At 51.0% G+C, this 14,201-nt stretch overlaps 1 protein-coding gene across 1 annotated transcript in view; it reads right to left on the bottom strand.

Annotated features, from left to right (window-relative positions):
* NEFH (neurofilament heavy) overlaps positions 1-9,190 on the bottom strand; it is a 10,470-nt gene extending 1,280 nt beyond the window's left edge. The window contains 4 exon segments of the mRNA XM_023513237.1: positions 3-798; positions 3,384-3,508; positions 5,556-5,755; positions 8,249-9,190. Of these exon segments, the coding sequence (XP_023369005.1) occupies positions 3-798; positions 3,384-3,508; positions 5,556-5,755; positions 8,249-9,131 (2,004 nt within the window). The 5' untranslated portion in view covers positions 9,132-9,190.
* Positions 9,191-14,201: the final 5,011 nt, after the last annotated feature.

Genomic DNA, 14,201 nt, shown 5'->3' with positions numbered 1-14,201 from the left:
ACTGGTGATTTGGCCTTCTCAGGGGACTTGACCTCAGCTGGAGACTTGGCCTCTTCTTTTACTGGGGACTTGACTTTCTCGGGGGACTTGACCTTAGCTGGAGACTTGGCCTTCTCAGGGGACTTGACCTCAGCTGGAGATTTTGCTTCCTCCTTCACTGGTGATTTGGCTTTCTCAGGGGATTTGACCTCAGCTGGAGACTTGGCCTTCTCAGGGGACTTGACCTCAGCTGGAGATTTCGCTTCCTCCTTCACTGGTGATTTGGCCTTCTCAGGGGATTTGACCTCAGCTGGAGACTTGGCCTCTTCTTTCACTGGGGACTTGACCTCAGCAGGAAATTTTGCTTCCTCCTTCCCTGGAGACTTGGCCTTCTCTGGAGACTTGACCTCAGCTGGTGACTTTGCCTCTTCCTTTACTGGGGACTTGGCCTTCTCGGGAGACTTAGCCTCATCCTTCACAGGGGTCTTGGCTTCCTTCTCTGGGGATGCAGCTTCTTCTGCTGGGGGAGACTTTGCTTCTTCTTCTCCCCCTTCTGCTTTCTCCTCTTCTCCCTCCTTGCCCTCCTCCTCTTTGGCCTCTTTCTCCTCATCTTCAGTCACTTCTTCAGTCACTTGGATCTCTTCTGTCTGCTCCTCCACAATCACGGTTTCCTTCTCTGACTTTTCTACCACTTTGATCTTCTCTTCGCTTTTGACCTTTATGTGAGTGGATGTGGAGGGGATTTTGGGCAGTCCTTCAGGAAGGGAGAAAGGACTGGGGCCAAAGCCAATCCGACACTCTTCACCTTCCAGGAGTTTTCTGCAGAATGGATAATGGAACATGTTACTATTTACTCAGAGCAGATTTGTAGGTGTGGTGTCTTCCTAGATTATCCAGAAGGTCAGTGACATCCAAAGATTTGGACTTTGGAGGAAGGAATGAGAATGGTAGGCATGAGATTAGAGAAAGTCACTCAGCAAGTCATCCCAGTGACCACTCAGAATGTACACCCCAATAGGGTTGGTGTTTAATTAGCTAAGACTACAACTTCTGAAATAAAACAACTTTTTCCCCCTTGAAAACTAGCACTCAAGAGAGAGCTCCTATATTAACAAAAGGCACATTTATCATCCCTCAACTAAGATGATATTCAGGAGAAAGCCTAACAAACTATCCCACAGGCTCAGCCCCCGTAGCTCAGTGGTTAGGGTGTCAGCCACATACACCAAGGCAGGTGGGTATGAACCCAACCCAGGCCTGCTAACCAACAATAATGACAACTGCGGGCAGTGCCTGTGGCTCAGTGGGTAAGACAGCAGCCCTATATGCCAAGGGTGGTGGGTTCAAACCCAGCCCTGGCCAAACTGCAACAAAAAAATAGCCGGGTGTTGAGGCGGGTGCCTGTAGTTCCAGCTACTTGGGAGGCTGAGGCAAAAGAATCACTTAAGCCCAAGAGTTACAAGTTGTTGTGAGCTGTGATGCCACAGCACTCTACTGAGGGTGACATAGTAAGACTCTGTCTCAAAAAAAACAAAACAAAACAAAAAAATAACTCACAATTATACCCTGGAGTTTAAGAGGTCCTAGAGCATTCTCATTTTATTTATTTATTTATTTATTTATTTATTTATTTTTGAGACAGGAGCCTCAAGCTGTCCCCCTGGGTAGAGTGCCGTGGCATCTCAGCTCACAGCAACCTCCAACTCCTGGGCTCAAGCGAGTCTCATGCCTCCGCCTCCCAAGTAGCTGGGACCACAGGCGCCCGCCACAACGCCTGGCTATCTTTTGGTTGCAGCCATCATTGTTGTTCGGCGGGCCCGGGCTGGATTCGAACCTGCCACCTTGGGTGTACATGGCTGGCGCCTTAGCCACTTGAGCCACAGGCGCCGCCAGCATTCTCATTTTAATTTCATGGGTTCCCTGTTATATTATCATTCTTTGAGTTTTGGGATTAGGGCAGTGGCATCAGTTTCACCTCTTAGCTTTGCTACCCGCTAGATGAGTGATGTTGGACAAGCCACCTAACGTTCTTTAGGCCTCAGTTTCCTTGATGGCACAAAGAGATCACAAGAGTCCCTACCTCAGAGGGTTGTTTCAACAGGATAATGAATAAAAGGAACTTGGCAGAGTACCTGTCCAGGGTAGAGGTTAGAGGTTATCCCTGCAGATAAGTGCTTCCCAAATTTAATAGTACACAAATCATCTGGGGATCTTCTTAAAATACAGATTCTGATCTTGCAGGTCTGAGGCAAGGCCTGAAGCTCTGCCTTTCTAGCAAGCTCTTAGATAATGCTAATTCTGCTGGCTTATGTGCCATACTTTGAATAGCAAGATTACGGGCTACAGCCAAGAGATGAGAAGCTATGGGTCACTAGTCAGCAACTAGGACAGGTCCTCATGGGGTTAGCCTCACTTCATAGCCCTTCTCCCCCTGGAAAGTCTTATTCCTGAGACAGGCTTCCTAACATTTCCTAAAGGCCCTCAGTGGAGCCCAGTGCTACCTGTGTTACCTGGATTAGCTCATCCTCCCAACGACTCTAATGACCTGGGTATTCTTATTAGCATCTCATTCTGTCCCCAGCCCAAGAACACAAATGCTCAGAGAGCTAAGAAACTCTGAAGGACAGAGTTGTAAAAGCCCCTGATAAATCAAGTACTTTTTTTTCCCCTCCAAAGCAGGCATCTGGCTAGCTGGATTTGGGGAGTGGATGGAGCTTTAATTCTCTAAGTCATCGTCAGAATGAAAATAAGTCACTCTCAAGATTTTTGTCTCTTACAAAAAGAGAATGGTGGTTGCCAAGGACTGAAGGAAAAGAAGAGTGGAGAATTTTTTTTTGAGACAGAGCCTCAAGCTGTCCCCCTGGGTAGAGTACCGTGGCATCAAAGCTCACGGCAACCTCCAGCTCCTGGGCTCAAGCGTGTCTCCTGCCTCAGCCTTCCAAGTAGCTGGGACCACAGGTGCCCGCCACAACACCTGGCTATTTTTTTTTTTTTGGTTGCAGCCATCATTGTTGTTTGGTGGGCCTGGGCTGGATTCGAACCTGCCACCTTAGGTGTATGTGGCTGGCGCCTTAGCCACTTGAGCCACAGGCGCCGAGCCGAGAATTATTTTTTAACAGTATGGAGTTTCAGTTTGGGATGATGAACAGTTTCTGGAGTTTCTGGAGATGGATGGTAGTGGTGACTACACAACAATGTAAATGTACTTAAACTTCTGAACTATATACTTTAAATTGCTAAAGGATAAATTTCATGTTAGGCATATTTTACCACAATTTAAGCAAAAGACTTCTGTCCTCAAGACGCATAGACAGGCTGCTTACAGAGTGCTACAAGCCTGAGGTTTAGCACCTCATAAGAACAGAAGGGCTTCCCACCTTGCACAGGCCCCTGGCCGACCTTACCTGTAAGCAGCTATCTCAATATCTAGAGCCATCTTGACATTGAGCAGGTCCTGGTATTCTCGCAGCTGAGCTGCCATTTCCCACTTAGTGTTCCTCAGCTCAGTGTCCAGCTGCTGAATGGCTTCCTGGGAATGAAAGGTCACACATATCACATGCTTGCTGTGCCTAGCCCTTAGTGCCACAGAAGCTGGGCCTGACTGTGCAAACCCAGAGCAGCCCGGTCCAGCCATTCTGGTTGGGACCAACCCCTACCCTGTCAGAGCTGTAGGGGCCTCATTTGTAAACATGGGAAAATCTAGAGCAAAAAATATATGATCTCAGGGCAGTGCCTGTGGCTCAGTGGGTAGGGTGCCGGCCCCATATACTGAGGGTGGCGGGTTCAAACCTGGTCCCGGCCAAACTGCAAAAAAAAATAGCCAGGAGTTGGGGCAGGCACCTGTAGTCCCAACTATTTGGGAGGCAAAGAGAATCACTTGAGAAGCAAAAGAATCGCCTAAGCCTAAGAGTTGGAGGTTGCTGTGAGCTGTGTGATGCCATGGCATTCTACCAAGGGCGATAAAGTGAGACTGTCTCCACAAAGAAAAAAAAATTATATATATATATCTCAGCCTGGGAAAGGTCTGGAATGAAACACATCAGGTGTCATTAGCAGTTACTGCCAGTCTGGTCGGTGGGATGATGACAGAACTTTTACAGATCTCTTGAGCCCTGCTCAGTGGCAGCAGGGCCTGGTCTGCTTTTGCATCCCAGTGTCCCAAAGTTCCTGCCTCATAATCAGGGCTTGGTAAGCGTCTGTTGTTGTTGTTGTTTTTGAGACAGAACCTCAAGCTGTCACCCTGGGTAGAGTGCTGTAGCATCACAGCTCACAGCAACCTCCAACTCCTGGGTTTAGGCGATTCTCCTGCCTCCGCCTCCTAAGTAGCTGGGACTACAGGTGCCCACCACAGTGCTCTGCTATTTTTTTTTTTTTTGGTTGCAGCCATCATTGTTGTTTGGTGGGCTCAGGCTGAATTCAAACTCGCCAGCTCAGGTGCCAAGCCTAAGCCTCTGTTATTAATGACTGAGACAGTACACAGAAGCATGTTAAATACAAGCTGACTTCAGGCCCATTATAGCTATTGCTTAAACTGAACTATGCATACTATGGCTAATTTTTATTTTCTCCTTTTTGTTTTCTCTAATTTCTAATTTTCCTACAATTACCCTGTATTACTTGGGCACTAAGTTCTTTTTTTTTTTCCGAGACAGACCCTCAAGCTGTCGCCCTGGGTAGAGTGCCATGGCATCACAGCATCACAGTTCACAGCAACCTCTAACTCCTGGGCTCCGCCTCCCATGTAGCTGGGACTACAGGCGCCCACCACAATGCCCTGTTATTTTCTTTTGGTTGCAGCCATCACTGTTGTTTGGTGGGCCTGGGCTGGATTAGAACCCACCAGCTCAGGTGTATGTGGCTGGTGCCTTAGCCCCTTGAGCCACAGGTGCCAAGCTAGTAGTGATATTTTCTCTTATAGTTGTTTTTAATTTAATAGGACTCTGCCAAGGCCTCTCCCAGGCTATCCATAGACATTACTTACTATTTACCAAAGGCCCACTGTGACCAAGACCTGGCTGAGCATTTTCCCCATTCATCTCACTCAAAGTCCATCTTTTTTTTTTTTTTCGAGATAGAGTCTTACTATGTTGCCCTGGTAGAATGCCATGGCATCAGAGCTCACAGCAACCTCAAACTCTTGGGCTCAAGTGATTCTCTTGCCTCAGCCTTTCAAGTAGCTGGGACCTCAGGTACCCACCGCAATGCCCAGCTATTTTTTGTTGCAGTTGTCATTTTTGTTTAGCTGGCCTGGGCTCGGTTCGAACCCGCCAGCCTCAGTCCAAGTGGCTAGCACCATAACCCCTGTGCTACGGGCACTAAGCCATTAAAGTCCATCTCTTTAACCTTTACAGCTCTGCAAGGCAGGAACTCTTTGTTTGTATATTTGTTTTTCATTTCAGAGAAGGAATTCAGATTCGGAGAGGCAGATTAACTTTCCTAGGGTCACAGAGCTGATTCATTTGACTCCAAGGCCCATGTAATTAACCACTACAACCCTGTTCAGAGAGGGGCAGTAACTCATTCAGGATCTTCCACCCAATTGAGGCAGCTTGGCTTTCTGCACTGTCCATCCCCACCTGGTAGGATGCAATGTCAGCCTGATGACGGTCCTCCATCTCAGAGCGCTGCCTCTCCAGTGAGTCCTTGGTGCTTTTCAGCGTTTCCAGTTCCGTGGTCCTGGCCTGCAGCTGGCGCCGGTACTCAGTTATCTCCTCCTGGGCTGAACGCATGGCATCTGAGTTCACCTTGGCAGCCTCTGACAGGCGGTCCAGCCTCGCTGAGAAGGGGACAAGATTAGCATACCTAGGTTTAGGTTCCAGTGCCTAGATCCAGAAGGTGACACACATGGGTCGATGATCTACAGGGTGCCAGGTGTCATCCTGGATTCCTAACTCGACCTATCCTGTGAGATAGGCAAGTGACTACTTCCCAGGACCACCCAGATAGTGAGTGGGAGAGCTGGGATTCAAGTCTAATATACGAAGTTGGACAATTAAGTTTGTGAATTCGTCCTAGAAACAATGTTACATACCTCACTACTGAATATCACTATGGTCAATGGATGGCCAAGGGGTCACTTTGAAGGTGACTGTAGTGATATTCAGCAGTGAGGTACATAGCACTGTTTCTAGGATGAGTTCACAAACTTAATTGTCCAAACTCATATTTCTGGCTCCAAAAATCAGATTCTGTCTCCCCCAGCCTGGTACCCCTAAATCCTGCAGGGCAGAGGAAACTTCATTTTGGTCCTAATACCTGGTCCAACTCCCCAGCAAGGGCCTGGAAGTGCTGGCACTTCACATGTGAGAAGCTAAGCCCATGGGTTTAACTCAGCTAGAGGCCTGTAGCTAAACAACTTAATGAGCCTGTGACCTGTGGAAGCATGAGGATGCTGTGAACAGTCAGGTCACTATGTAGCCAAAGTCCCTTCCTTGCAGGTTTCTGCAGAGTCCAAGGTCACTGCAGAGCCTAAAGCCTGGGTACCAGCTCCTCTGTCCCTTTCTCCACCTGGCTGCTCAGGAATTCCTGAGCCAATGGTGGCTGTACCCTGGCCCCCTGCCAGCAACCAGCTCCTGTTCCCAGAAGACCTTCTGGGGTTAGTGGCGGTCTGTAGATTGGTCTACTTTTCCTGAAAGTGAACATCCTGCATCCCCAGATAGTGGCACCCAAGTTGAGTAGGGTTATCAAGTCCTGGTGTGGTCTGCCCGTGTGAAGGGCAAACCCAGGAAAGGTCTGCTCTGGGAGGGGCCTTGTGGCATAGATGAGGGAGGGGACACTTCTGCCATTGCAGAGGGGTAGCAAAGGAACAGGAAAAGCCATGCATCCAAATCCTAGCTTTCCTAGCTAGTGCCAGCAAAGACACAAGAACCATTGTGGTGGGTGAGGATTCTCACCTACTGTGGATTGCAGACCCATTTGAAAAATCACTGAAGACTGTACTCTCACTCAAGAACGCAGAGTTTTACAGTTTTAGGAGAGATCACAGAACTCTCTGTATTAAAAAGCCCAGCTGGTTAACCAAAAGAAATGAAAGCCAGAGAGGGCACGTATTGGACAAGGTCACCCTGAAGCTTTTGGGCACAGCTTCAGGGCAGCTGCAGTCCAGCTGACTCAGGGCTGCATGGAGTTGGGGGTGGGGACAGACTTGGGAGGCTCCCAGCTTCCCTGAATGAGAGAGGGGACATTTAAGACATTAAAGGGACCACCAGTTATGGACAGCAATTGGCTGTGGTGACGGTCCCCTGGGAAAGAAAGGATGCGGATAGGGGGGTCAAGAGAATGGCAGTTCCCTGCAGGGTGCAGGAAAAGGGTATGGGCAGTGTTGGCAGGAAAGGCACTACTACCTTGAAGAATTCCCAACCGAACGTGCCCAGAAGCTGGCACCATTTTGGAGCTGTATCGACAACCTGTTCTGCTCTTTTTCTTTCTTTCTGGGTACAGTGCTGTGGCATTATAGCTCACAGCAACCTCAAGCTCTTGGGCTCAAGTGATCCTCTTGCCTCTGCCTCCCAAGCAACTAAGACTATAGGCCGCCACAATGGCCGGCTAATTTTTCTATTTTTAATAGCGACAGGGTCTTGCTCTTGTTCAGGTTGGTCTTGAACTCCTGAGGTCAAGCAATCCCCTCGTCTCAGCCTCCCAGAGTGCTAGGATTACAGACATGAGTCACTGTACCCGGCTTGGCTTTGCTCTGCTCTACTTGATGGAAGAGCGACCTCAGAGTGGAGTTGCCTAAGCTTAGAGTGGAAAGCAGGAAAGGAATCCAGACATAAAGAATCTGGAGGACAGGCTGTAGTGCAGTGGTTATGGCGCCAGCCACATACACCGAGGCTGACGGGCCAGCTAAAACAACGACAACTGCAACAAAAAATAGCCAGGCCTTATGGCGGGTGTCTGTAGTCCCAGCTACTTGGGAGGCTGAGGCAAGAGAATCATTTAAGCCCAAGAGCTGGAGGTTGCTGTGAGCTGTAACGCCATAGCACCCTAATGACATAGTGAAACTCTGTCTCAAAAAAAAAAAGACTCTGGAGGACAGAGTGAGCTGTGAGCTGTAACGCCCTAGTTGAGGGCGTTGCACAGGAGACCCAGAGTAAAAATACTATTAGGGACATGCACTTTGCATAGGGAAACTGAACTGCGCGCCCTCGGGTCCAAGCCACTTTACGCCAAGTCAGCCCGCACCCCACCCGTCGGCCCCGTGACGCCATACCGACGCACACTGCGGGATTAGCAGGGAGCACCCCTCCTCCCATCCCGCGCGCCTGCGCACCTCGGAACCACTCCTCAGACTGCAGAGTGCTCTGCACTGTGTGGCCTTCAAGCTGCGCGCGGATCTCACGCAGCGCCGACGTCACATCGCATTTGAGGGCGTCGCGCGCTTCAGCCTGCGCTTGCGCCTGCGCGGCACCGCAGCCCTGGATCTGGCCGAGCAGCTCGCCCACCTCCTCCTGGTGGTGGCGCCGCAGATAGCCGCACTCTTCTTGCAGCGCCTGCGCCTTCTTCTGCAGTTCGACGCGTGCCGCTTCGGCCTCCTGTGCGAAGCGAGCGAGTGCGCGCGCCGCGGCTTCAGCCTCCTCCCGCTGCCGGGCCTCGTCGTCGAGGCGCTGGCGCACGTGCGCGATGTCCTCCAGCAGGTGCTCCTGCTCCAGGCGGAGCTGGCCGCGCGCTGCGCCCAGACGCAACACGGCCCCGCGCATCTCGCGCACCTCGCGCTCGTACAGCTCGCTCATGGCGGCGCGGCCCGCCTGCTGCTGCCGCAGCGCCGCCGCCTCGCCCTCCAAGCTGCGGTTGTGCGCCTCTAGCTGCCGCACCTTGTCGATATAGCCCGCGAAGCGGTCGTTCAGTGCCTGCAACTGCTCCTTCTCGCTGCGCGCCGCGGCCGCCGCTACCACGCAGCCCTCTGGCCCATTGCTCAGCGTGTCTAGAGAGTCGGTGCTCGAGGTGGCGGCCGCGCCGCGGAAGCGGCTGGGCGAGGCAGACACGGAGCTCACGGACGTCCGCGTCCAGGAGTGGAAACCGCTGGAGGAGCCGGCTGCCGAGCGCGTCCCGCCCGCGCCGCCCTTGCGGGCTAGTGCGTAGTGGAGACCACCGCCTCCGTGAAGCGACGCGAACGGGGTGCCCAGCAGCGCGTCCGCGCCGCTGAAGCTCATCATGGCCGGAGCAGGTGCGGGCCGCCGGCTAAGCCGGAGCGCAGGGCCGGGACGGGGCGGGTGGCACTGCGGCAGTACCGGGACGCTGGACCTTTTATAGTCGCTGCGGCCCGGTCCAGCCCCTTGGCAGTGAGGGGGTAGGGAGGACGGCCCCGCCCTCTCAGCCTCCTCCCCTGCGGCCGGGGGCAGACCGGCTCCGCCGCAGTGAGAGGGGCGGGGCAGGGGACCAAGGAGTGAAGGGGAATCGATGCAGCATCAGAGGCGACCCCAGAGGTGGGGGCAGCATGTAGAGGACTACCGGAGAGGACCGGGGGGACTTCCGGTGCGGGTCTGAAGGCCCTGCGAGTATGTTTGTAGTAAGAGAGGGGCCCAAAATAGGGAGAGGACAAGGAGAACTGATAGGAAGGGTGCTCTAGGGATGGAGTAGTGAAAGACCCCGCTGTCGTTAGGATAAAGGGATTTCTGCATGACAGAGGACACACGTTTTCCTAGTATTTAGTGAGACTTTCAGGATAGGGGGTTCAGAGAATCTGTAGCCTTCCAGAATAGGAGAGGGAGCCAGGCAATCCTGAATAGGGTCATAGATGCAACAGAGGATATAGGGAGGTTCCTGACTGCACAGTGTTCTAATAGCGCTAGAGGAGACATCAGGAGAGGGCTGGAGAAACTCTGCGGCCTGCTGTGGAATAGGGGCGGGGGACATGGACTTGGGGAGGACGTTGGGACTACCCTGAACTGGGGATATGGGAGCCACAGCAGAGATTGGAGAGAGGGAACCCTGGAAGGGGGTTGGAAGAGAGTGTTCTCCAAAATGTGTATAGTGGCCCCCAGGATAAGAAGCAGGAGATCCTGCTGCCAGACCCAGCAACGGAGACCCTCACTGAAGGAGGCAGAGGGTCTCTTGTATAGTCAGGACGAATTTTGGCTAAGTGTTAAGTGTAGAGAACCCAAGTGTGTGCAGCGAGGGACTGAGCATGAAACTGGAGAGCTGACCCCTGTGTGGGTTGGGAGGACTTGATGAGTGTGCTAGAAGTCACTCAAGCTGGGTTCTTGTACAGTGGGGTCAGCTCTCCAGTTTGCTGGCTGAATGACCTTGGACAAGCTGTGTCCTCCCACCCTTGGTTTTCCTATTTGTGTGAAAGGGGTTCTTGCCCCAGGGACATACTGCATTTCCAAACTCCCAGCTGCCCCAGGAAGTTCCACTTTGGTTGGTCTCTGGCTGAGTTGGGAGAGGGGAACCCCCGTATTGCCCATGTATATGTCAGCTACTTTCCTACAACTAGGAAATCCACCTCCCTCCCTTCTCCCTCCCCAACCCAGACAGCACCCGTTTTTGCTCCCAGGGAAGTCATGGGATGCATTCTGGGCCCCCAAATCCCTTATTTCCTTATCCCCAGAGACTTCCCTATAGGAGATCAGGTAAAAGAAGGGTCCGTGGGATTTGGAGGCTCTGCGACAGCTATGTTATTTGGCTCTTTCTTGGTTTGAGCTTTTGTTAAATGCTTTGGGAGTAGGGGTAGTGCTGCAGCTGGCACTTCAGCACCAGGGACAGGGCCTGCTCCTTTTTCAGAGAGGAAGAGGTTACCTTGTGCCTTTACCTTAATGGGACCAGGGAGGCATACCAGTTCTCCCTTACTTGGCCCTTGTGCTATGCAGATGGGAACTCAGGAGGAGTGGGCAAATGATACTGCAGGGTTACGTGGTGATCCAGGGACCCACCCCCTGGACTTTCTACTAGGGGTCCAGTTCCCTGTTTTCTGTGAAGTCCCCCGTCACACGCACCCATACCTGGGCTGTCCCCTCCTACATTGGGAACTGAAAGAACTCTTGGGAATGCTGGGAGCCTTGAGAACTCTTGGGAATCATTTAGACCCCTTCCCATCTCTGAACCCCAGGCAGATATTACCCCCCACTGTACTTCCAGTTTACCCTTCTTTTTCTTCTGTGGAATCCCCAAGACAGGGACAGACAGACCCCCAGTAAAGACCTCTGACAGTTCCTCTCTCTGCCTTCAGCTTCATTTTCAGCCCCCTGGTTCCAAGTAGATCCTTAGGGCTGGGAAAGTAATGGTGCTGTCTCTTTAACCACGTTTTACTGTAAGGAGAGTGTGCTAGGGAGGAGGGGAGAGATTTCTGGTTTTGCATGAAGAAGCAGAACATGATGAAGCATTTTTCCCCCATTTAAAGATCCAGTTGTGCTCCAGTTTGCAGAGAACAGAGGGGCTGATTTGCAGGTGGTATTGTGAGGATGGAGGTGAGTGACTGGTCTGAGGCATCTGAGAAAGCCATTCGGGGTGGGGGCTGCTGGGGAAAGGCCCCCTTGCTCTCACATGCCTCCCTATTTATTTGTCATTCTGCTTGGAACTTTGCCATTAGAGCCTTGTTCCTGTGGGGCTTTTCAGTCTACAGAATGCTGATACATTTTCTGAATGTGAGAAGGCTCACAAGCAAGGAGGAATGGTAGGGGGTTCAAGCAAAAGCGGGGGGCCAAGATAGATCTATTGAAGCCAAGGGGCCACAGTCATCAGACTGCAGCTGCCTGAGAATTCCAAGAAGCCACAAATAGGACTCTTGTGGCTGGAAAAAAGGTATGAGGGCTGGAGCCCCAAGGTCAGTCCCCCAAAGAGCCCTTCAGGCTCACCTCCAGGAAGCCATCCCTGGCTTCCTGCACCCGCAATTTAGTAAATCATCCTCTCCTGGGTGTTCCCACTATGTTCATACCTAGCATTGCTTTTAGTACTCTGTGTAAATGAATGAATGGATGGATAAATTCCATAAGTTCTCCAGCCAACTTGGGGTCTAGAGGTGATTAAGAATGATTCTTTCCTGAGTCCTTGGGGCTTAAATAACTTTCACCTTCTTCCCTGTGATTCTTAACATTTGGAAGAGAGTAGAATTGCTTCTCAGCCTTTTGGCTAAGATCAAGTGTAGAAGAGAGTAGAACAACATCTTCATTCGTTCTTCTCTCCATCAAATGATTATGAGCATCTTAGGCATATGCTAAATGCTGAGGTTACAAGCCCCATAAACTTCCAAAACTGTATCCCTGGGACAAGGATTCTCAAGTCCATCTCAAATCTGAGGCCCGCATTTCCCAAGGGTGATGGGCTTGGGAAAGGTGTTGATAATGGCAGGTGTTCCTCCAAAAAGGAGAGGAAAAGAGGGAGTTTCATGGCCAAAGGAGTTATAGAGTGGTCTTAGAGCATATTTTCCTGGAGCCTGAACTTGGTGATGAACATTGGGAATCTCCCAGAAGGAAGTATAGTGTACTAAGTTTTCCAAAATTCCTTGCCCTCAGGTCCTTCTCATCCCCAAATATCTCCAGAGCAAGGCTCCAGTGGTTCACATGGGAGGACCCACTCAGAATTGGGCTTCAGCCTCTGCTGTTCTTAGGCCTCAGTCTGTGAACATGCACAAGGCATTACTTACTCTATTCATGTAGCATCTGTGGGATTAGACTCTGTGGTAAGTACTGGAGATTCAGGAGAATGAGACCCTAGTGAAAGAGAGAGAGAACACCTCTCCCATGTATACAGCAGAGAGAATTCAGCCACCACTTTCTCCTTAATAGCACCTCAAACCTTAGTCACTAGGCAAGGATCACTGCCCGTATTTCATAGACAAGTAAACCAAGAGTAAACAAAGAATAAGGAAGTGGGATGCCTGAGTTAACTCATTGCCAAGGCAGAACCCAGTGTCTCAAATCATCTAGGCCTGCATTGGCACTGGACACACAGAGTGGAGACATCTCTCTCTCTTTTTTTTAAGACAGAATATCATTTTGTTGCCCTCAGTAGAGTGCTATGGTGTCATAGCTCACAGCAACCTCAAACTCTTGGGCTCGAGCAGTTCTCTTGCCTCAGCCTCCCAAGTAGCTGGGAAAACATGCACCTGCCACAACGCCCAGCTGGTTTTAGAGATGAAGTCTTGCTCTGGCTCAGGCTGGTCTCAAACCTGTAAGCTCAGGCTATCCACCCACCTTGTTCTCCCAGAGTGCTAGGATTACAGATGTGAGCCATTGCACCCAGCCCAAGACCTATCTCTCTTGTGCAGGAGAGGCCCACATGGTCTGATGGTAGGGAAATAAGAGGTCTCCAAAGAGGGATTTGCAGCTTTCTGGGGCTGGGTTTAGGGTCTTGCCTCTGACAGGTCACCCAGCTGAGAGTCCCTGTGACCCATGTTCCAACATTAGCACATCCTTTCTGTACAAGGCCACTTACTGGCCTGGATACCCTGCACCTCTGTGGAAATATGTGACTATTTGGGGTACTTTGCTAAACTCCTTGTTCTCTTTTCCTGCTTGCTGCTTCTCCGTTGCACTTGACTTTTTCTGACATGCTACTATGGATCTTAGTTACCTTGTCTCCTCCTACCAAAGTGGAAGCTTCATAAGGTCAGGGATTTTTGTCTGTTTTATTCACTGCTGATTTTCCCAGTACTTGGAGTATTAGCACAGTAGGTGCTTAACATGTAATTGTAGGATGACTGTGAGGCTCTGTCTGAGAGGCCATTTCAGCACATCCAGACAGTCCCTAGCCTGCTCTGCCCTCAGAAGGGGGCCACCTGCAGCATGACTGGGGGCACTGTCTTAAAAGGGACCCCTACTCTTAGGCCTGAAGCCTCCCAGCCTGAGCTGTCACAGTTGCTAAAGTTCAAAACTTGCCTACTCCATGACCTGCAAACTCATGTAACTCCTTTTTCCTTTTTGAGTTCAGCAATTTGTTTTATGTATCTGTGAAGAACTAAGCATTTCTTTCTTTTTGCCTCTTCCCCTTGAGTGTTCATTATGTACCACATTCTCTGTCTTTCCTCTTGCCCCCTCCTTTCTCCACTATATGCTTCCTTTTTCCTCCAACTTTCTGTCCCCCTTGTCCCTTTCCTCTTCCACTCTCCCTCTTCTCCCTCCTTAGAGGTGTCCTCCTTTTGGCAGACTTGAATCTGATTTATAGTAAAGGGGAGGCAGCCTCCATACTCTTACTCCCTTTAAGAAGCAAATAGTGGGCTTGGCGCCTATAGCTCAACTGGCTAAGGCGCCAGCCACGTACACCTAAGGTGGCGGGTTCGAATCCCCAGC

The sequence above is a fragment of the Otolemur garnettii genome, unplaced genomic scaffold (assembly GCF_000181295.1).
Source record: "Otolemur garnettii isolate 467f Iridium unplaced genomic scaffold, OtoGar3 scaffold00038, whole genome shotgun sequence".
NCBI classification, from domain to species: Eukaryota; Metazoa; Chordata; class Mammalia; order Primates; family Galagidae; genus Otolemur; species Otolemur garnettii.
Note: the sequence above shows the minus strand (reverse complement) of the source record. Positions and strands in the feature narration are given on the sequence as shown.